Consider the following 24,355-nt stretch of genomic DNA (forward strand, 5'->3'; position numbering starts at 1 on the left):
TGGTTGCCCCAGGGAGAGCAACATGTTCAGATATGTCTATGAGATAACAATACTTAAGCTCAAGCCCCAGAGCATGTTCACAGAGCTTAAAAATACTGCTGAGTCTGCTCTAGGTGAAATACTTACTCCCTTGTAATCCTGCCCTCCTGCCCCAAGTCAGAAGGTTTGAGCTACTGATGATCTGGCCTTCACTCCAAGTTTGGGAGACACCAACATCCCAGAGGAGACACTGTTGGCATTTTCAAACCCAGCAACGCAGTTCTTAGGGTGAACATGACATCATGTAACAGTTCAGAAGAAATCTGTGGTTAGCACCAAAGCCTTAAGGTTCTTAACATCCTCTTTCTGCTAAAACCTGCATTTGGGAAAGAATGAAAGACTTGTGCAGAAGGTATCCCTGGGCAGCAGACAAGCCTATAACAACTAGGAAGTCTAAGACTGCTTCCTGTCTGAGACTAGAGGCAGATAAAATTGCCTCTCACTCCAACTACAGCACAACTTGGTTAGTCTTCAAAAATGGCTTTATTGACAAGCCTTGCAATGTTCTATCTTGACATGTGGTGGCTATGTTGGTGGTGTTGCTATTGTTGCAGTGGTTTGAAAAATCTTGAGTTCTTGTTCCTGGCATCAAGTGAGAGGAAGGTGAAATGGGTTTTATTTAAGAAAAAATTATTTTACTTCTTACTGTTTTAGGGAAACTGAGGCTCTGACCCCAGTCTACATTAAACAAGCCAGGTGATGAATTAACCCCTTATTTGAAGGAGGGAAGGAAGCATTGGAGGAACTGAGTCACTACTTTTGAACAGTCGTGAACTCACTACTAAAATCTCTCATCCCAACTTTCATAAGACTTGTTGTTCATAAGACAATCATAGGAGCTCAAAGCTAGAGCAGGAGAGCTGACACCACAGGCAAGTTAAAACTGTTTCAGGGCTAAAACCCTCATGCTGCTAGCAGTGCAAGCCAATGCAGCAAAGCCTGTCTCCAATCCAAACTCCAACCCTGGGATAAAAGGGTTCGGGAATGTTCCTTAGCAGTTCTGCCTGGCAGCTTTTTGCCACAATGGCTTCTATCATCCTCAAGATTCATAGAATCTGAAGTCCCTGAGTGTCCTTGATCAAACTTCCCTCATCTAGGCAAAGTCATCTGCCTTTCCCAGTGTTGATGAAAGCAGAGATAAAGGGCAACTTTCTCACATCTCCACTAGTTGCCTATAAGTGTCCATAAGTGCTTCTAAAATATACTCAGTCCACTTGGTCACAACCCAGAGCTGTATCCCCCTTTTCTTAGAGGACACCCTGTGTACCTTTTCTTTTTTAACTTCTAATACAAGATGTAAGAGGGGACCCTCTCCCACAACTTCCAGTTGTATACAGACACTGCTGTATCAGAGACCCCACCACCTCATTCAGGACTCCCAGGTAGCCAACCACCAACACAACTTGCCATTCTTCCACGCTTTTTGACCTCCTGGTCTTCCTACAAACTTGCTCCATCAACAGAACACTTCCAGGGGTGATGCAGAGTGCTGTGCCCAGGAGAAGCAGGATGGGCAGCCGAGTGGGTGGGGAATGGCAGAACAGGCTGCAGAAGGCAAAAGGTGATAGGCTTGTGCAAGGACTGATGGACAAGTTCAGAAATGCTGTTGAACAAGCCATACACACAGCAACTATACATCATACAAAAGCCTTCCCCAGCCTTCCTCTCCTCTTTCTTCACTCTTGTGCCTCCTGCATACCCTCTTACCTGGGTTTTGAGTCAGGGGAGCAAGGGACTGCACCATGGTGGCTATACATCAAGAATAGAAAGAGGTGGAAAAATACATAAAAGCCACACTCTGTTCTCACATTTTTATCACCCATCTCTTAGTGCTTGGCCTTTTCCTCCAAGCTCTAATGTCTGGCTTCACATCAATTCATGGACTTCAGCTTTCATCTAAAAAAATATAATTAAGACATTTCAGCTACTATTTATGTGGAGAAGTGCAAGTCAGAATCCAAAGTATTCATAATCCAGCTGTTAACAAAAAAAGATACTTGGACATTTATTATTTTGGAAAGCTCTTGATTTCTGAGTGAGCTGTTTTTTTTTCAGACAACTTGACTCATCATTTCTGAATGCTTTGGTTTGGCAACTCCGTGTATATTTAGTAATACAAACTCTGACTAGCAGCTTCCAATGAGAATCCCAATTACATGATAAGACAGATTTTCATCTCATGCACGTCATTTCCAAGTATCAAGAAATGTTCTTAATAGCAAGAATTGTAAAAGCTATGAAATTATCTCCCTGGGGAGAAGCAGAAACCTCCTGACTACTCACTTGAGCAGCTGAGCAAGCTAGCAGAGTGCAGGCAGCAGCGAATGGCTCTTTACTTGCTGGCCAAGGGACAGAGCAGACAAACCCTGACATGTTCTCCTCTTCATTTGCCCTGGCTCTGGGCAATGCTAATCAAGTCCTTGTACCACAGACGCTGGAGCCTCTCTCATATCCAACTGGAGAAACAGCAGCTTCTGCAGGAGGTGCATGCAACTTCAAGGGAAAACACTTCACAAGGCGTAAGAGACTTGTGCCAGTCTTTAAGAAAGCATTCCAAGCACCTTCATCCAGCAGCTAGAATTGCCTTTTTTTTTTTTAAATTAAATCCCTCAGGCACTTGGGATTCTGTCAGATTTTTTTTCCATTGCCTATCAAGCAGTGGTATTAAAAATTGTCTTTGACAGCACAGCCAGGCAGAGTAGAGGGGGGATGATTTTCATCTATTCATTCTCGACCATCTGCTTCTTCCCCTCAACTTTCAAAGGCCTTGAATGAGATGTAGACCACTGAATTTTATAGCTAAATTTCATGAACCTCTTTGAAAATGAAAGGACTGTGCAGAACACAAATTTAGAGACATCAAAGGCACCTTCCCTTTTTATGCAGGCACTAAAAACACAGCAAAAGGAACTAATTATAATTTGCTCTACTGCCAGTTTTCACACTGGAGCAAATACAAGGATTGTAAACCTCATGAACCCATGGCTGCCAGCTTAATGCACTCCTAAAGCCTGAACCAAATTAACAGACTAAAAACCATCTTGCATCCACTCAGGCAAGCAATGAAGCCAAGAGTGCTGGCAGGCTATCTCACAGAAAAACTCTTTTGCTATCCCTGCTTTGTTTCAAAAACAATAATCAATATTTCTTTACATTTCAGTGGCAGTGTAAACACTAATTCAGCTTTTTCAAAGCCAAAGCTGTTCCATAGATACTTTTTAATGAGCTGATCTTCATCCAAACTGCCAACAGAGTCTGGAGGGAACATGATTGAAATGGCAGCTCCTCGTAAAAAGTATGGGAGAGTTCAGGGATCTTGGCCAAACATGGTTGACTCAAGATCTGCTGACTCGAGTGGCTGACATCATTATATAGACATGTGAGTTGCAGGCAAGCAACAGAGGGGAAGAGATGGCCTAAATTATGAAGCATGATCCAGGTGAATTTATGAAAACCAAGTAATCTGCTACTTTATAGTAGAACATTAGCTCATAATCCAAACAGGGATCTGCAGAGGTGCTTTGCAATGAGGGTGATGGTAGGGTGGAGTGACCCTGATGCCACCTGAAATCAATGAAAAGTGAGGCTGGAGAAGGATCTCCCTGGACCAAAGCAGGTACTGGCTGTTCAGGACAGGAGCTTTTTTCCACACCCCAGGGTGGCCCTAGACACCATTTTATATCTTCCACCACAAGCAGATTTACAGTTCACAAAAGTCCCAACAGAGCACCTATGGAGATTTCCTAGTTTCCATCCCCCAACTGGGACACAGCTTGGTGCATATTGCTACATCAATAAAGGTCTCCAAATGTGACTACTGCACATTCTCCATGCTGTCAGTGACACAAGCAAAGCTGCTCAGATCCTGGGGCCATGCAGATGAGATAATATTTTGATGCTAAAGGTAACAGTCTGGCACTGGCTTCTCCATCAGAAATGCCCACAGGAAGAACACAACCAGTTAAGCCCTGGGATAATACCAACATGCTGTAAAAATGCAATCACTTACTGCTCTCCACTGAACTCCAGGGAAGGAGAAGTTGCTCATAATCCTTGATAGTGGGAGAGTCAAAAAGCACAAAATTCAGACAGTTTTGGTCCTCTCACTTGTGGGGGCCAGCTTAGCTGCACTTACCTCCTTCCAAGTGAGCACTGCTGCAGTCATAATGCTGGGAAAGTGGGTGGGAAACCCAGTGAAAAGTTGCCTACAGGACAGGTGAGCACCACTCTTAATTCACACCTGAGTGAGATGCCACAGCAGACCACTCATGCAAATGCACTCATCCCTGTACCACTTCTTCCTATATGGCAAAGCAATTCAACTTATCCTGCATGACTGGTTCTTGGATCATTTCTCTGGATATTTGCTCTTCCTTCTTCCTCTTAGACTACAGTGTCTGCCTTTCCTCCTCTCTTGCCCTGTGTTGAAGAATCTGGGCATCTACAGACTAGCAAGAAGATGCGAGGTTCACTGGCTGCAATGTGGCCAGTAGATGCCCATGGAAGGCAGGGAAAACCAAAGGATGAAGCTTGAAAGAGCAGATGCAGGAAAGAGATGGAGAACTGGTATAAAACACGAGCACAAAATCAAGAAGAGGCCTAGGGTAACTGAACCTATGTCCTGCTTATCAAGCAGTTCAGTGAGTTGCCTAGAAGTAGAAGGGTCTTTATTAATAACGTAGAGAGGGTATGGATGGGAAGGGGTATCACTTGTATGAAAATCTTAGCTTTGATTTCTTTTTCTTGGTCTCTCAGAAGGTGGGCACGTACATACTGGTGGATCTGTGCTGTAATGTAGGTTGTACCTGTGTAATTTCCTTAACAAAGGCTGATGTTCCCCAATGTCACCTCCACAGCTGCAGCAGTACAAGGTCTGTGCAGAAGTGTGTCTCTCTGCTGCATGTTGCCCTTCTCTCAATCTAAAGCATGCGAATAGTACTGTATGAGCATGATCAGTTTTGCAGGACGTTTGAAATCCTTTCCCAGTAATTCTTATCTGCAAAGGAAGAGGCTGACATACAGCATCAAGGCTGCCAAGGAGTGCAAAGGTCTGCCAACTTCCAGAAGATGAGGGACAGCCCAGAACCATCACCTAGAGTGTCTGGTTGCTACAAATCACTGTTGCAGAGGCTTCCGGCTGCAACTGATAAGAAGTGCCATGTGAGTAACAAACTCCTAAATCCAAACCAAGTCACACTCTTTCGTAGATAAGGTGTATTGTTCTCATGGGAGAAAGTTGTCCTTTTGAGTTACCTGTGGGCCAACAACTCTGCTTTCAAGCAGCTGGCCAGCTCAGCAGCTCCCATCACAATAGTGCTACAAATAATACAAGCGCTACCACTTTGGATCAAAATTTTAATGAGGCACTAAACCCACAAAAGGGTCTCTGTGTAGCATAATTAAATAGAATGGGCCTAAATAAACAGTAAGGTTTTACAAGTTACATTATAGTTGAAGCCAGCTGGGAAGCAAAGAAAGGAGCATTGAAGATGCATGATGTAAAAAAGCATTTCACAGAATGCAAACACTAAAACTTTTCATATCGCACAAACAGGAACACACTATGAGCATGTGACTTCCCCTGGGTTTGGAAGGATCTGTGTGGGGCACAGGGCATTTGGGGTTTTCCTTCTGCTAGTCAGCACGATGAAATATTTCACAGGGAAACCCAAACAGTGGCAAAGAGAGCCATTTGTCCTTCAGAAAGAAATAAATACTGAAGAAACAGGGAAAGTCAGTAGGAACATCTGGTTCAGTCAGGCCATGGGGTGCTGGATCATGGCTCCAAAATGCCAGACAGTGCTGGGACTCCTCAAAATAGTCTTGCAAACAATCAGAACTGTGACAAGTCTGTTTGGCTCAGAGCTGCAAGACACTTGTTTCAAGCTCACACCGACTCCTTGAATCTACTGCAAGCAGCAACACTCAGGCTGAGCCAACTAGCTCAGCATTCAATTCTCTTTCTGCATCGGCTATCTACAATATCAGCTTTGTTCCACCCAGTCAATATTTGATCCAAGAGCTGCATGAATCCTACAAACACAAGAAGGTTTCAATTTCACATTAAGGTAATGTCGACAGTGGTGCTGCTGTATTGCATAAAGTCAGTGCACTGTTACTCCTTGAGAATGAAATTTCTGGTAAACTCTGTTTTCATTTCCTTTCCCCCCAGTCCTTTCAGCAGCCCTTCCCCAGAGCTGTAGCTACTGCTGCAGTTCTGGGCTTGTGAATGAAAAGTTTCTGAATTCATCTTGGTTTATCATGGGAAGAATTCCTTCTTCAATGGGAGTCAGGATGGGCTCCTCTTTTATAAAATCAGGATCAAAGTTGCTCACGTCATCTTTGGACTTCTGTCAAATGGAAAAAAAAACAAAGGAAAGAGATGTTGTGAGTATGTATCACCTGCTTGATCTTGATTCTGCATCCTTAGTATAGTCATAAGTGTAATAACCTAGGCTGAGCTTACTGAAAGCTTTTTCTGGCATTGGACTGGGATCAGATGAATGCCCTCACAGAACCAGTGTAAAACCTTTCAGAGCCTCTGCAGGCTTCTGACAGGCAAACCCCTCTCTGATTTAACTGACACCACCTCTGAAGGGTTGCCTGCCCAGACATGGCAGGGCACATAAGTCAGTTCCTTTCCTCGAGTGACAGCACAGACCCAGGCATTTGAAGCAGTTATCTGTTGTGTCCTGAAAACTGCACAAAGTCCCTCCTTATCTGCAGAGTGTCCCAGCTGTGTTTGGGAGGAGAGTGGGGGTATAAGCCACTAAACTCTCACAATAACAAATTGATGGGCTGTGGGAAGACAAATGGCTTGCCTCCAGGTACTGGATGCCTTGCTATGCACCAGAAAGTGTGACTGTTCACAATGCGCACACACAGAGTTTGTGGCACATTCTGACAAGGCATGTGCTTGTCCCGTATCCAGAACAAGATATTGAGACTGAAGTCTAATGTCCAGATCATGAGGTACTGAGGATGCTCCCTTAGTCTTTGTTTTGGGTTAAGAAACAACTCAAGGGCCTGATCTTGAGCTGTCACAGCTTGCCTGAGTGCCTGATCCTGCACCTAGTGAGCTTCACAGAGCAGGACAACGTCACTAACACTGTGAGTTTGCAGAGTGACCACAACATGAGACAAAATCACCCCAAGTCACAATTTCAAAGACAAGGAAGCCACAGAGATAGTCTTGGAAAGGCTCTCCAAAGGATGTGGAAAAGCACATCCTTTGGGCTATGTGGCACCCATCAGAAAAGGGGCAACACTGTCCCTTCTGCAGCCTGTTTGCCATTTGAACCACTCAGCTCACAGTGGCCTGAGCAGGAAACACTCTGCTGGTGCTGTACAGACAAAGAAAAAAAGACAGCTCAGTTGGGAAGAAGGGGGTGAAGTGGTAAAATTGAGAATTACTGACCTGCATTTTGTTTGGTATAAGGTGAAGGTAGTTTGAGGCCTAATCCACTGCAGATGCTTTTACAAACCTGCACCTTTCGGCTGAGCGACTTTTGATTATCAAGCACAGAGGGGAAAAGTGACGAGTAGGACATAATGTGGCCAACCAACAGACAAGCCAAGACCAGAGACCTCACCTCCTTTCCTATCTCACAGGAATAAACTTGCTTACAGAGCCCAAAAGAGGGGAAGATAAAAAAAGAAAGAAACCAGGATCCCTCCCTGCCCGCCTCCTTCCCACATACAATTCGTGGCCTGAACGGTGGCTCCATCTGACGCTGGTTCAGCAGGTCCCAGTCCAGATCTTTGAAGTAGGGGTGCCGCAGAATTGCACTCTCACCGCCCAGCCCCAGGCTGCCCAGCCTCATGTTGGGGTTCTTCGTCATGAACTGCAAAACAAAAAGGGCTGTTTGTTTCCTCCCATCCAGAAGGGACACAGGAGAAGGACCTATTAGCAGTCACACAAAAGCTTGTCCTCAGCTTTCCTGTTGAACCCAATTGCTGGCCAGACTTCTCAACTCCATTGTACTGGAACCATGTGCAAGGAACTTGACTCATTCCCTAGAGGAAGAAGTCGAGGTATATTTCAACTTGGTCCTTTTGCTTTTGGTCAAATACTTGGTTACCATAGTATAAAAAAAAAGTTCAGTTGCATCATTTGTAACAAAGATTTTGGTGGCTATTTACTTCAGCATTAATTTCTCTGGAATACAAACTTGCTCTCAAACGTGCTCACCAGCCAGCCAGGCTTTGGACGGCAGTCAGTCCCGAGCTGTCTCTTTTTCCTAAACTTCAGATGGCTGAAGCACAGCCAGAAGCCTGCACTCTCCTTCCTGTTGTCTCAGGAAATAGGAAAATGAGCAAGGTACTGGCTTTCAGAGTCCCCTCAAATTCTGAGCAGCTGAGAGCAGACAGGTGACTGTCTTCTCTCTCCATGGAAAAACACTAAAAAAATATTTATTTTGTAATATTTTTACTCTGCTACTAGTGAACAAAAATCTGAAACCTCAGCCAAGGGAGCAATGAGCGAAGCCTCACATCACACACACAGTACAAGAGGCCCTGACAGGTGCCCTCTAAGTCCCAACAAGAATGATGAAGTGTGAGTGCTGCGGGTATTTCTTAAGGACAAGGGAAATATTGGGGGAGGAGGAGAATCCTTTCCTCTGGTAGGAAAAGAGCTAGTTGGCTTGTTAATTCAGGATTACAGTTCTTAAAAATTCAGTAAGGACCAGCCTTTCCTCTCCTCTCAAGTATTTCTAATTCATTAGAGAAATCAGGTTATGTTTAAACTGAAAAAGCAGCTGCTTTTATTTGCCTTTTGAAACAGCAGCATAAAGCAAGCTCCACTCTGGTGGAGGTGTCCAGACGATTTCCTGGAAGATGAAAGAGCATTATGTTTAGCAAACAGCTGAACTAGCCAAACCAGACAATTGGTCACTGTTTCTGCAATGACCAAGTCTGCTGCATCTCAGCAACAGGGAAATGAAAAGAAGTGGAGGTGCAAGTGAGAGATCCGCTTCATTCTGACTGTAGAGCTTTTCAGAAAGCACTAATTCTTCTAGGATGAGCAGATAAAAGGTTCAGTCATTCCTTACCTAGGGAAAAGATGGGGGAAGAAAGACAACTACCAGATTTATCTTAGAAGTCACCCCAATACCCCATCCTGAGGGAGCTCCAGAGCCAAAATATATGAGGCATCTGCAGCTGAGAATTTGTAGGACTCCAGATTCTGCTGACATTACCACAAAAACCTCAGCTCCATTCTGACCTCCTGAGACCTTCAAGGATGTGTGCTGCCATGGGATTCCCTAAAGCAGAACTGGCTTCCACCATTCCACATCAGTAGAAAGAGCTGCTGAGTCCATCCAGATTTCAAAGAGCAGTCACCAGGAGAGGAGCAAAGCTAGCACGGCTATCTGCAGCTGGGGTCTTCCCATGTTTCTCTGGGCTCTTCAGACCTCACTTATGTAGCATTTTCCGGGTTGAACCCAAGGACAAGCAGACCTCTGTCTCCCCAACTCTTTCAACCTGTTCTTCTCCCTTTCTACCAGCAGAATCCAAACACAATTTGTTTCCCAAGAGACGCTGCTCCAAAATTTCTGTGGGATACTGATTCCCAGACAACATCTTGGTTTCCAAATAAGAAATGGGTCAAGCCAAAATCTCTAAGACCTGCTTCAGACAAGCCTTTGCAAGTCTTGAACTAAACTTCTTTGGTTTGCAAAACAGGCCAGAATTCTCCTGGCAGCCCCATCTTTCTCCAGAAATTCCCTGCCTAGCTGCTTTGTCCCCACAGATGGATATCTGCACCTCAGTAGCTCTTATTTGCATTACTGGAACACCTAGAAAGCTCAAACAAGATCAGAGCTTGCTAATGCTGGGACTGGCATGGACCAAAACAGTCCAAAAAGACAAGACAAAAACGAAAGAAGACCTGGGAATAAGTCCCATGTCTCCTGACTCATGACCCACCACTGCATCCATTACACCAGCAAGCTTCTGCTAAATGTAGAGAGGAGGGAAAAAACATAACGAAAACAAATAATCTCTACAAAGGGCAGGTAACATGTTTTGTTTGGGTTCCTACTCGTGCTCAACCATATAAGACCAAAACCTAAACTGGACTGCCTGACCGGTTCAGAGTCCTGGGATATAAAAGTTTGTTTACATTCCTGTTTGCTTTCTTTATTCCACATGATGCCAAAATTGTACCAGGCAAAGGCATCCAATGCAACTAGCTGAAAGCCAACATAAATGCATTCCTGGCTGCTGAAAACATGCTTCTTATTAGGACAATGAGGATCAAGCAAGGGCCATCCCTTGAGGTGAGCTGCTTGGACACTCAAAACAAAATGACTGTTCATATTCGTCTGGCCAGCTCCGATTTGAGTGTTGGACCCTCAAATTGAGAAGTACTAGCTGGATAACCAGGCACCATCTACTCCACATTGAATGCCCAAAGGAGACAGGAAGAGAGTGAAGGCTTCAAATTCCCCCACTGCTGGAACACATCCTCCTGGTTGGCTGCTGAGAGCAACTTCAGGCTGCCACAAAACCCCTCTTAATTAGTCAGTGAGATGACCTCTAGGACACCTGCTCAAACAGCACCTTCTCCGTCTGTCAGGCATGAGCTCAGTGCTGCTGCTCCCTCTTGCTCTGTAAGAAGAGGGCTTTGAAGCACAAGGGTATCAAGCGCTAGAGTGACCCACAGCACCATAAACCACTCTGAAGAGGTTTATCTAAGCTTGTTTCCCAGATACCACAAGCACCTAATCGCAGGCTAGCAGGACTTCGAAAGCCAGTATAAATCATACACTCTACAACGTGAAGAGGCCTCCCTTTCATGGTCAGTCACACCCATACTAGCCTGCTTCAGCAAAAGGGTGAGACATCATATCAAAGGACATTTGGTCTCTTATCAGTAACTCCCATCCCTGATAAATTTATTGTATGCTGCACTGAGGCCTCAGTTGCATTGGCACAAGGCAACCAGCAGCACAAATGTTGCCTTTGAACAGCACCACACGGCAGGTGAGATACGACTCCACATTCCAGGCAGCCGCAGCACCCGGGTGGGTTACCCAGCCTGTGGAGGTACACACACACCTCTGCACCTAGGGGCTGTCACAGAAGATGGGAGATTGGCTGTTGCTGCTCCTCCTCTACATAAAATCTCCTGGTCAGTTTCGGAGGCAGCAGGTCAGTCACAGCCAGGTGAAGGTGCGGTGTTCTCTCTGGGTAGTGGCTCCAGTCTTTTACCTGACATTTGGGCTGAAAAGCAGCAGTGCAGACAGTGACTCCAACAGAAACCGGACTGAGGTTTTGCACTGGAACACAGTTCCCTGCCTTACTGTAAGAGCTTTACATAAGTAAAGGACGAAATGTTTGAAGGCAGTTTCTACTAAAATAAGCAACTAACCTTCTCAAGCACCTACTTGAATTCACCGGAAATTACTGCACTGACAAAGAACTGGATAAAGTTTTAGTTTGTGTTGTCCAGTACATCAGGAAAAAAAAAAAAAACTATAATGACCTCTAGAAGGCTCAGAAGCCCATGAATTCTTCTGTCTCTGCCTTAGGCAGTACTAACTTTTCTCTGCTGCACCAGGGAAGCATCTAACAACTTGTCTCATGCCACTTATGCTGATGGCACTTCCAGAAAATAGAAGAAAGAACTTAGGATTTCTGAAGAACTTAATTACAATCTCAGTCTCCATTGCTGAAATAAGTAGCTGGAGCCCATACCTATGTCTTGAACTGTATAAGAGGAGGAATAAAGCCCAGTGCCCACAGCACACAGACACTGCCCTCTGCACACGAGAAGGCTCCACAGGGGAAAGGTTTCTGCAGATCTTTTACCTGATCACTTCAGCAGCATTCAGAAACAGCTGGAAATGTTTAACAAAGTTCTGGCTATTCCTGGCATCCACAGGAAGGCCAGAGTTTGACTCTTGCTTCATAAGTTGAATAGCTTTAAATGTCCTTCCAAGTCCAACCCTCCAATGTTTTTGCGGGTGATGAGAGATGATGTTCAGCAGAAAGGTTTTTTTGTGGCAAAATGTCACCTCCTAATATTTACTAAGTATCTCTAATGTTGTGTGATAATCAGAATCCAGCACAAATCTCAATCTCTGGCACACAAAGCTCAGTGAAGAAACACAGAAAAAAACCCAATAGTAACAACAAGGCAAACCAAAGATATTCTTGAGCAAAAAGAAACACGTAATCACCCAAATCTAAGATGCTTCTCAGCAAAACCAAAAGAAAGATTACCCAATCTTAAACTTGAACCAGGCCATCAAAGCTCTTGCTCTGTGAACACAAACAACCACGGAGAATTATCTTATTCCTGGTATAGAGGCCCTTGGGAGAATCCTCAGATTGTGCCTCTTTGGGCTACAATAGTTTGCCAAGCAGCAAACTTGAGCCTGGCTCTCACTGACCTCAGCTAACCCTCTCAGCAGCTTCACAGCCAAAACCAGCAGCTGGAATGAGCCAAAACCATGACTTCATGAGATTCATTTGAAAACATTTACTGAAAGAAAATGCAACAAGCCATGACAAGAAATTAAAAGCTGGAGATTTGTCCACAGAGAGCCCATGAAGTTACAAGGAAAAAATGCAGACATAGTAGTGCCAACCGTTAGGGGAAAAAAAAGTGTCAACCCTGGAAGCTCAGCCCACAAGCAGGTGAGAGAGAGCAGGGGATCTGCACTGGTCCTGTCTTCACCCACTACATGGCTTGGACTATGATGGGATGGGTTCCATGTCCCTAGCATGGTGGGCAAGGCTGTACCGGCCTTCTCCAGTGCTGCTCACATGTAGCATTGCCATTTCTGTTTCAAGAGGCTGGGTCTGCAAACCAGTCTAATGGCCTGGAAGTTGGCAAAGTGATGGTTACACAAAATAGATGTTTCTAAGAATTAATTTCCTTGAATTTACAAGTTCCCTTATTACTGGAATCTCTGACAGGTTTTACATACGTGCTATTTGAACCAGAAAGATTGATTTCCAAACTAATATGACAGCGACTAGATTGCATGAAATTACATCACATTCTAGGAAAACACTGACAAGCCCAGAGCCCTTCATAGAATTAATGCTCTGCAGGAAGAGGAATACAACTTCCTGCTCAGACATTCCCTTCATATTGTCAGCCATCTGGATGAGATAAAAAAGCATTATTTCTTGTATTGAAGAGTATCTTAGATGCACCAGCTCCTACCAGGACTCTGTTGCCCTGGGCTGGGCATATTTACCCTGTAAGAGAAAGGCCATGCTCCTGAGTAGCTCATCTTTCAAATGCAAGCACATGGCAGAGATGGAGGCTTCCCTCCTTCCTACATGCAGGGACAGAGACTCAGAGAAATTAATTACTTCACTTTTCCAGGACCCCAAGGACAGCCTGTCACAGATTCAATGGCAGACCCTCAGTCTCACCTCCTCTCCATCACACCACATGCCTCAGAGACCCCTATCCAGGCCTGTGCCAATGCAACAGTCTAACCCAAACCACTAAAGGAAAGCAAGATTTCCCTGTTCATGCTCTTAACATTTCCAGCCTGTTGGTGTTTCTCCCATGTCGCTACCAAAGTAAAAAGCAGTAGCAGCACAGATTAGTGCCCCACGGTCTCCCCTCTAGTAATGAGTGAGAGCAAGGAGATCAGGAGATACCCAACACACTCATCTTCATTAAGATTCATGAGCTAAACTAACAGGGCAGAAATTAACTCGAAAGGAAATAAGATTTCTCAAAGATCTATTTGATCTCAGACAAAAGGGAATCGTTATATAAATAGAGCAATTACTCTAATTAAGACTTCCCTCCATGAATCTCTCCACTGAATGCTGCAGTTGCCGAAAACAGTTTGGCTGCCTATTATGTAAGACAAACAAACCTGCAGTCTGGGGTTTCATTAGCCTTCACCCACCCCAAAAAGAGGAGAAGAAAGATGGCTCGATGGCTCTGTCTGCTAATGTCTGTATTATTTTTAATGACTGGAAGACAGGAGGCATTAGCATAGCAGAGAGACTTTTTTTTTCCTTTTCTTTTTTAGTACAAAGCTGCTTGTTTTGAGACAGTTTTGTCTTTTGCTCTCTTGGGCAGGGCTCCCATCACCCTCCATCACAGTCCTGCCTGGGCAGCGCTCACTGCCATGCCTCACTTCTTTGTACAAAAGCTTTCCAGGGCTCAGACACGCAAATATGTTATGGGAAGCAAGGGAGTCAGCCCAGCCTCCTTTCACTAAATGGTGTCACCTGAGGCTCCACTGCCCTGGAATCAAAGTGGTCAGAGAGCTGTCCCATGGAAGTTCTATCTACAGCAGCTCATCTGATACTTGGTAACTTAAACTGCAGTGATTTGGCAGTGGGTGTGAGCCAGGCATTTGGAAGCCCAAGTCCTACTGACCTTCAGTGATGATTGTGCTGCTCAGAATAGGACTTGGAGTCACTGCGGTGCTCTCAAACACTCCTTCTGTTGTACACTGGGGATCTTCTCTGATTGCAGCCATTAGAGGACACATGGCCTTTCAGCTTTCTACCCTCCTCACAGCAGAACCGATTGCTAAAAGCCCTGATTTGTACCAATGCAATTCATTGTGGTGCTGAGCCAGATTGTGACCCACCCATGCACAGGGTGCTACAGAAAACTGTGAGCAGGTGAAATCCTTCATTGCAGAGAAGGTCCACTGAGCACAGTGCCAGGTCTTAAAAGTTCAAGACTGTCCTGAAAAGAATTTAAGGAGGAAGGAAGAGAATACGATCTCTGTTATTTCCTTTTCCAGATAAAAGAAGAAATGGGAAGGGAGGTAAAAACCAATCTTCAGCCATGCTCCTGAAAGCCAGGAGACTGTAACAATGAGCATGAGAGCAGTCACGTGTTTAAAGTGTCAGCCGCAGGCAAGAAAGACAAAATGTCAGTGCAGTGGATATTAAGCAGACAAATTTGATCTCTCCTTCCCCTAATGCAGTGATGGCTGCTCAATGCTGCCCAGTCAAAGCCCGAAGAAAGGAGAAGGATTAACTGTATTGCAAACAGTGCTAAGCAAGACAGACAAGCAAAATAAACCAAGGTAGATAGAGCAACTCACACGTGGGAGAGAGACATCTGGCTCCAAATCTCCTGCTGGTGTAAACCAGAGTAACTTTGCTGACTATCACCAGCAGAGAAGTTGCTCCAAAATATGGCTATTAAATGTTGCCTATCTGTTCCACACTGTGCTGAAATCTCTACCTGTTTCCCTGTCTCTCTACACTCATCAACAAACACTAATGCAGAATGAAAAGGCCACAGGTATCAAACGCAATTATTATCTTTGCTATTCCTGTAATAAATAATAATAAGCAGATATTAACTTCAGTTATTAGATATAAAAAATACTGAACAGAATTTATTGTCCCAGCATCACTCCAGAAACCTGTGTTTTCAGAACTGATGAGTCAACCTCAGTTCCCACCAGCTGCATGGGCTGCTCAGACAGTCTTAAACTCCGGCTGCTGTTTTTAAATTACCCCAACTGGACTAAGAGCTACAACGTGGGGATATGCAGATCAATTACTAAATCAATGCATCAATCTGAGTAACAGAAACATGGAAGGAGAATGAGCATCACACCTAACAGGCTGGGGGCACGATCCCACTCTCATTCTAGACAGTGGTAAAATCTCCCTAGGGTTGCATGGGAAAACAATTAATCCTTTTCTGATAGTCATGTCAAGAGGAACCAGGAATCTATTACACAGCCCTGGGTGGCCTATTTACATAGGGTCAAGTACAAAGGGGACTAAAGAGCCACAGACAAACCTGTAAAGGCCAATTAAGCAAAAAAACCCAAACAAAACCCACAGGAAAATACTTCAAAGGATTTTTTTTTTATGGTCTTGGTTGTATTTCAATTCTTTTACTTTTAAAGTTCCTGAAAAGACACATCATGTCAGACAGTTCAAAGCTGGAAGGCCAAGTAAGACCTATAGCCCTGAATAGCTGGGATAGTTGGAGATTTGTTACCCCTACAGAAGTGCTGAGACCTCCCAGTTAGGTGGGCTGGCCAGCCTCTGCTATGGCTTCACAGCAAGAGCTGGTCCCATCAGTCAGCAATCATTCCCTACTCCAGGTAGAACCTAGGTTCTCAAGGGAACCTTTGAGCCTTCCCCCAAAACTGGAACTTCACCAAAATGCCTTTGAGGGTCTGTAATCACAGAATTGAGCAGAGAGCCTAGGCCACAAGTCTTGGGCTCAACCATGGTAATTGCTTCTGCCCAACCACCCAGGAGCAAGCAGAAAAAGAGGGAGAAGACAAAGTCGGCACAGTGAATGCTCCTTGACGTTTCGCCCCAGTCCCGGGCAGAAAGAGGAGGATGAGTCACACCTGACATTACAATAGGCTGGGTTAGGAGCTTTTGTTACAAAGCAAAGCTGACCCAGCATGCTGAGGGACTTAAACAAGCAGATAATTTCATCCTGTTGGAAAGAGAAAGGTAAAAGACCTAATAACTACTTCAAGATTCCTTTAGCCTTGGCAAGCTGTGTGGAGATGGCTTTAGTTTTCTTTCATAGTGAATAATTTAGAAGCATGAGACTATTACTGTGGGGAAGAGAAGCACTTTGGAAAGGGGTGTGATCAATCCATAGAAGAGATTAAAATCACTGGGGAAAGCTGTTTGTTGTTTGAGAGTTAGGAGGTAAAGAGTAAGAGACAGCATGTTACAGAGATGGATGTGCAAGCTCAGGCAAAAGAGATAAGAAAGTAATCTGGTGTAGCAGAGCATTGGCACTTCACCACAGTGTGTTAATGGCCAATATGGTCTAGACAAGAGATAATTTAAAACTGCAGAACTCCTTCCCAGTTGGGAAGCCCAGACAGGCTCCAGAGTCCTGCTTTTGCTGCAGAAGCTCTGGATGCAACTAGGAAATGAAAGATGAAAGCCTTTCTAAAACACAAAATAAAGAAAAAAATATTTACATGGATCTGGCATAGAGTTTCACAGAGAGATTCAAATATTGGCCTGACTCTGACAGCCAAAACTTAATCAAACTATGCAAGAGGATTTATGGAGCTTGCCAACTCTGAAGAGATGCCAAAGAGAATAATTTATTGGCATATTTGAAAGCATTTCTAATATCTGCCTTTGTTAGCAGGCTCCTCAGCTCTGAGGCTAAAGCAGTGAGCTCATCTTGTTCTCTCTTTGATTTCAGTGGGTCCAGCATTGTGTTGTTTGTTTTTCTTTTAATCTTTGCCTAAAAGTATCTTCCCAGCATCTGGTTCATTCAGAAACAAGCTCGTTTTGGCTATTCCAGCACTGCATGTGAAACAGATTATCTGCCTTTTCCTGTCTGTTGCAAAGAAAGAACCTGGCACAGATCTGTAGAATGCGAGTGCAAAGGAGAGACTCAAGCCTTGTGCAGAGTGATGTAAAGGAAATGTAGGCAACCTTGCACCAGCAGCATCTGGCTGCCTTGTTTCAAACCTTGCGAGTGTTCAGGGGAGGCTTGGGGAGCACAAACATGGGGATTTGGAATGACTCACACAGTAGCCAAACTGACTGCCCAGGACTTCAGGAAAAGGTGAGCCATGAAGGCAGCTGGAAGCACATACTCACTGAGCTTGGATGTGCCAAGCAAAGCACAGCCCAGGTGTTTTATGTGCTGCTCGCACACAGGGAGGACACAGACACTACTGTGGTACCTGAGCAGATGACAAAGTTCTGATCAGTATCCAGGGATGGTGGACCTGAGCAAGTGTAGTGTATGAGGAAAATAAAATTCTCCAAAGAACAGGTCAGAAGATCTCATCCTCCACACTGATGCTGAGGCTAAGAGCTGCAGCAAGTAGGCAGCTTGGACCATCCGCTTCTCTCCTGAGCTTGGACATCCCTGCCAGCAGTCGAAACGAGCTCTGGTTCAGTATGGAGCACTCATCACCCAGCCAGCCTTTCTGAAAATAAGCTGCAGTGCACATAAATGGGGTCTTCATCATGGATTTGGGCAATCATGACAGCATATCCCTACAACGGGTAGTTCACTCCTCCTGCAGTACAGCTAAATGTAGTTTCCTTTCTTCCCTTCAGTTTAGCCTGGGTGGAGTGCCCTGGGGAAATTTCTGTATCTCTCCAATCTTATTTCTTCTCAGCCTATTAAGGTACATGCAGCACAGCACAAGTCTCCAAGAGCTCTGCTTGAGCTGTTATCCTTCCTGCTGCTGGATTGGACTGTGCTGTGCGCTGACCACAGGGGACATTAGAAGTTTCTGATTTTTTTTTTTTGAAAGGCAAGAAATAACCACCTAAACCCTGTACTCCTCAGGGTTTCCTGGATATATCTCACATACACACCCACAAACATAACAATCAAATTTCTCTCTCACTAGGAGCGTGATGGTTTGAAACTGTCTTTTTAGTTTTTCCTTGCAAAGTTCAAAACAGAGAAAATGAAAGAGTGTAAATAAGTCACTATTGGGTGTAAGAGAGCAAAATACTGATTGTTCTAAACACTTCCACATTGGATAGATAGAAATGTTTAAGAACTATTACCCAAAACAAAGTGGGGCGCTCTGCACATTCTGCGTTCGGCAGTGGGGGCAGTTGCTGGGCTGTCTGGCTGCTGTTTTCTTCTTCTCTTCTGGCTGAAGATAACACACTGACCTTGACAGCTAAGTTAACAACTTTCTGCTTTAACTAACTCTGCTTTCTGTCCAGGGGGGTCTGGGGGGAAGCTCCTGGGAGAGGGAGGCCCCTTTGGGAGGGTCCCCTTGGGGGGAAGCAAAGGGAGATTGGTTGTGATTTTCTGTTGATTGTATATATTTGTAAATGTTGTGAATTTTGTATATTTGTACATATTCATTGCATTTCATCATAGACTGTAGATTCTGCTTTGTAAATACAGCTTTCAATTGCTTCCAGACTGGGCTAGCCTGGTTATTGGGGGGGGGGAGGGAATTTCAGCTCACACTGACACAAGGAGCCATCACTTAGAATTCTTAAGAAATTAAGGGAAACACTGCTCAGTTTCACTAGGAGGGGTGGAGGAGCGTACCCTTCAAATTCTGTTTTTTCCTTATCTGGTATCACCTGCAAATTTAGGAAAGAAGAAAACCCTAACACACACACACACACACTCTCCTGGTCCCCAGCTGCTATCTAATTTATTTCTGTGTATGCATATGGACACACAAATCACTTATACAATTCACCATCAGTGCTCTCCAATTTAACCAATTGTATGAATCATAGAATCATAGAATCAAGAAGGTTGGAAGAGACCTCGAAGATCATCGAGTCCAACCCGTCACCCTAAATCTCATGATTATCTAAACCATGGCACCAAGTGAAGATAGAATTGGGCCACATTCTTAAATAATCCCCACAGGCTTCCCCCCATCAACTCAAGAGAAATTGCTGGTGGAACAACACACTGCTCATTATACTACCTTGTGGAGGGATCTCTTGTGTATGATGGTTACCTGAGTTACTGAGGGACCTAGGGCCACCTTATATTCGCTCTTCTGGGCAGCTATGAAATGACAAACTCCTACAGAAAGTTTTGGGTGGCTTTTTTAATTAACGAGATAAAAATTGTCTGAGCTGTGTGGAAGGGCCCCCATACCTCTCTCCCACTGAAGATGAAGTGGCTGTTTGCCATCTGCACTGCAGCATTCCTGAGCTCTTTTCTGGCTCTCCAGAAAACCCATGTGTGATGCCTCCTAGCAAAGGGGGACAAGTTAGGCTGCTGGCAAGCCCTTGGTACTGACCACTACTGTGTGTGCTGACTGCAGAAACTATCATACAGTCTTATGAACTAATTGAAAAAACCCTGTTTCTGGGTTAGTCTGTGACATGGGCTCATAAGAATGGGAGAAGAGGCTTATCCTTTCTAGATAGGGGCTTTTTTGACCAGGCTTCATGGCTCTCTATAAACAATGAGGTTGCATTTAAACTGTGGCCCATTCTCCCTTGTGGTGCTCCCAAGTGCTGTGCAAGCTCCCACCTGGCTGCTGGCATAAGTCAGGAAGGAAATCCCAGCTCCTTCACCTTGACCTCTGACAGCCAAAGTCAAGTGCATAAAGTCATCAGAGCAGGACCTGGTTCATGGTGACCCACAGAGCATCATTATTGCTGAGGCTGAGTTTGAAACATTAATTTCCCAGACACCACCACCCCTGGGTGTTAATGTGACAAAGCAAAGGGGACTTCAAGTCTGCAAGAGCAAAGTCTAACAGAGGATGGGGAAGTGGGGGGGGGGGGGTGTGGGGTGTGTCAGACGTCAGTGGTATTCTCAGGGTGCAGAGAGTACCAGGTATCTGGAGAGGGGAAATGAACTCAGCGACATGAAACAGCAGAGAGTGCTTTAAACCAGAGCCTTTTGAGTCAGCATCATTTCCAGTGTGTTGTTCTCTAGAAAAACAGATCAACTGCAAGTTTTTCTTTTGCATCCTTGGCACTATATTGCTGATATCATTTTCCTCCAAGACACAGGTCATGTTTGCTATGAGTTGAGCTCCCTCATCTTTCAACCCCTCTCTTTGCACTAATAGCCTGGAATTTAGATTTCCCCCAATCCATGCCCCATGCTATTACACCTACACTGGATGGGAATGCAGGCTGCTAAAACCACAGCCAGTTTCCTCTGCACCTTCCTCTTTTTTGCCTGGTGTTTATTTTTCACAAGAAAACCACTTGGAGTGGGACATAGCCATATTTACCCAGTCACTAAACTCAAAAAGCATATTTTTAACCTGCTGGAGGTACAACAGGCTTCATTCTCACTTGTGTCTCCAAATCATAGACCTACAGGCAAGGCTGCCCAAGCCTCACTTTTGGAAGGATCATTTCAGCTAGGCCAGAAGGGTTTTAGAACTCATATTAAGATTGGAGGTTGGCATACAAACACCAAGAGACACCCTGAGCTTCAGCAGACTCAGTTCAGAAATCTGGGGTGCAGAAGGGAGAGTAAGGCTAACAGTTTCCTGGGGAGATGATGCTTTCTAGCCCTTGCTATTACCTGGCTCTGAGAGTTAAAATATCTATACTGCAACAACTTGTACAAGTTTCCAAGCCTTTGGGTCAACCATTGCTACTTCAAATCATCAGTTCATGGAGCAACTCAATAGGATTAGCCCTTCTCTCCTCTTCTGAAGCTAGACATGGAAAAGAAAATTCCTGCAGCTTTCTCTGTAAATTTGTTTTCCACCACACACCATCAACTTTTGAGACCAAATTTTCACTGTGTCCCTTCATTCTTCCCTCCCTCCAAGCCTGACTGTGAGCAAGACAGCCTGACTGAATTGCATTTGAGTCATACATGAAGGGAGTGAAACACGCTGCCAAAATACCACCCCACTTATGGGAAACGAGGGGGATTGCATTTCAGTTTGCAGTTCGCTCAGCTGAATTTCAAAGCCTCTGGCTGCCTGGAGAGACACATCCTTTGCTCCAGCACTTTTTGCAAGTGACAATTCACAAGTACAGAGCACCCACGCTCTGCAACAAAGCAAACTCCAGCTGCACTCTCACCCTAAGAAATATGGTGTGGCAGCCTCTGCTCTCTGCATGCTCACAAAGTTTCACAGTCTCTTCATCATCTAGTGACTCTAGTGAGTACTTTGTCAGCTGATGGCAAAGTACAAGATAAATTCTTCCAAATACTGACACAAACCCAATAGCTCCTCCAGCATAAACACCTTTTGGCTGCATTCAGGTAGGGTAATGGACAAACGTTTTTTGGGCAGAATCAAAATCAAAGCAAAACTTACATTTAGAATGAGCTGAAATGGTCTGAATCCATTCAGCAGCAATTTTCCTTTTCTGCACTTCCCATGCCCACTTCAACCTGCTCACACAAGCAGGGGAGGCTTCAATTTGAGTCCTCATTGCCTGACTTGACCCAGCAATACCTAAATTCCCCACTGACATGCTCAGATGGGCCAGGGTACCCGAAGGAGATTTTCTATTTCCCTCCTCTGGGAGTACTGACTGTAGCAAGATCCTGCTGATTTACACAGATTTCAATCTGCCCTACTCTATCCCCAGCTATTGAGGGAAAATACCAAGGACAAATAAACATTAAAAAGAAATAGATAAAACTTTTCTAGAGTGCAAATATTTATGCTTTCAATTAATTCTAAACAAGGTCCCAGGGCACTGAGGCTGATTTTGTTTTCCTTGGTTCCAGTGCTCAACACCACATTAGGAACACTCAGTAACTTAAATATGGTCCTAGGATTTTTAGTTATTTTCAGGAAACTCATAAAGATTAATAGGATACAACCTTCAGAAATTAGGTCATTTCTGATGGGAGGAAATTGGTGAAAAACAGTTATGGTAAATAAAAGCAAAATGAAATAACAGCATCTGTGAAATGGGTCCTAAAATCTATTATCCTTTTTTACAGTGAAGCTCTTCATGAAGGCAAATGGATCAAGTGCTTTCTAAACCTAGATATATCCATTTGTAAAGCATCTCTAAGCACAAACACCTAATTGCATCTTCCTGGCAGAAGAATTTGATTTTTGTTTCAGAGCTTTGTACTACTTAAGTCTAAGCAAATTCTCATGAATTGTACCACTCAAGACTAAGTGAATTCTCACTACTCCTATTCAAGGTTAGAGACTACAACTTTTAGTGAGGGGATAATCCAGTTAAGGCTATTAAGGCATAAATGTGCAATACAAGAGATGCTGGGTTTAATTCCCTGATCTTCCATAGGCTTCCCCTGCCATGTAATTACTTATTATCATTTATGTCACTGTAGCAGTTGAGTGCTCCAGTTTTCCAGAGTTCTTAATACCACAGTTTAGAATGCACTGACATGGCTGTAAATCAGGGAGCTCAAATTCACTTTTTTTGGAGGTAAACACAATAGTGATTAGAAGATGCTTGCATAGTAACGATGCTGTATCTAAGAGAAATAATATTAACATCAAGAGTCTGTCAGAAAAAAATATATATGAATTTAGTAAGTAGAAAGTACACTATCCTCCCTCATAAAAAAGCCACAAGGGAACAACAACAAAAAAACCCAGGTTCACCACTCTGTGTCATACTGATATCTAAAAATAGTGACCAAACATTACCAGTATACTGCAAATATAATATCTGAACAGTGATCACATTTGTTATCATTCAAAAGAAATCAAAGCATGTGGGTTTCTTCCATTTTCATCTAGAGCCGCAGACAATCTCATGACAGGATGTTTCCTTCCTGTTAAAGCCAATATGGTCTGATGCCTCTAAAAACTCGGCATAAAAAAGGGAGGAGGAAACAAGAAGCTCTTCTAGTGAACAGTTCTTGATCCCAAAAGCAGCTACTCAGCTGCAGAAACTCAGACTGTAGCCAACAATCACCAGTGTTGTAAAATAGGATACAAAAGTCACTTCCAGGTAGCAGCCACCCAGGGAACAGAAATACTGAAAAACTGAAGCTCCAGTAAAAATTTCAGTTTCATGCAAATTCCTGCTACTTAATCACAAGGCTCCTGGTTAATGTCCTAAACTTCAGCCTTTCCCCCAAAGCAGTCAGTGCAGTGCTTTTCTTGAGCAATGAATGTGCATTTCAGCGAGGCAGTTTTGGTTTTGATTGGGTTTCACTAGCAACACATGACAGAGCAGACAAGCAGAGCAGCTGGAGGGGAGAGCTTTTCCAAGCAAGTTACCAGCAATTGCTAAGTTGTGCAGCTTTGGAGACTCCTGACTGGTCACTACTTAAATTTTTAGCTCACTCCTCCAATTCTTGGCCCTCTTTCTCCAGTGCTTCCCAACATGCTGCTTGCCAGGGACCTGTGGTTAGAAGCTGGGCTCAGAACAGCTAGCTGGGCTAGAGGAGCCTGGGGTGACTGCAGCTTGCACTGGTTATAGGCATTTCATCAGAGGTCTAAAACACAAATGATATCTTGTTATACCCTGAAATGCCTGTTAGGACGAGCATCTGTCTGAGCATATTTTACCTCCACCTCATACTTATGCAAGATACCTGCAGCAAATCCACTCTGCTATTACTTGTCACTCCAGAAGAGGAATTGACTCAGGCACTCTAGTCCCAGGAACACTGCTCCAGAAGCTGCAATGAGTCTGAACATCATTTTAAAAAAAAATTAAGTATGTTGCAGGTTATTTCCAAAACCCAAGAGGACCTTCAGCATAACAAACAACCACTCCTGAGCACAACTTGTGATTTCAAAGCACAGCCCTTTGCCTCCTCAAGGAGTAGATTTTATTCTCAGTTGATTTCTGTATAATTTATTAGATGCATTTTCAGCTACAGAAAGCAGTTACTCAGTTCATATACAACAGAAACCTTTCAGCAGAAAGCTTCCAGACTCTTGCTACTAAAGACCTGAGGAAAACAAACTCTCATCTTTCCTTC

The 24,355-nt window shown here is 44.2% G+C and overlaps 1 protein-coding gene across 1 annotated transcript in view; it reads right to left on the reverse strand.

The window, feature by feature from the left end:
- Window positions 1–6,242: 6,242 nt before the first annotated feature.
- PRKCH (protein kinase C eta) overlaps window positions 6,243–24,355 on the reverse strand; it is a 119,031-nt gene continuing 100,918 nt past the window's right edge. The window contains exons 13-14 of the mRNA XM_054380670.1: window positions 7,740–7,883; window positions 6,243–6,389 (exon numbers count right to left, since the gene is read on the reverse strand). Of these exons, the coding sequence (XP_054236645.1) occupies window positions 6,243–6,389; window positions 7,740–7,883 (291 nt within the window). The remainder of the gene's footprint in view (window positions 6,390–7,739; window positions 7,884–24,355) is intronic.

This window comes from Indicator indicator, chromosome 4 (assembly GCF_027791375.1).
Source record: "Indicator indicator isolate 239-I01 chromosome 4, UM_Iind_1.1, whole genome shotgun sequence".
In the NCBI taxonomy this organism is placed as follows: domain Eukaryota; kingdom Metazoa; phylum Chordata; class Aves; order Piciformes; family Indicatoridae; genus Indicator; species Indicator indicator.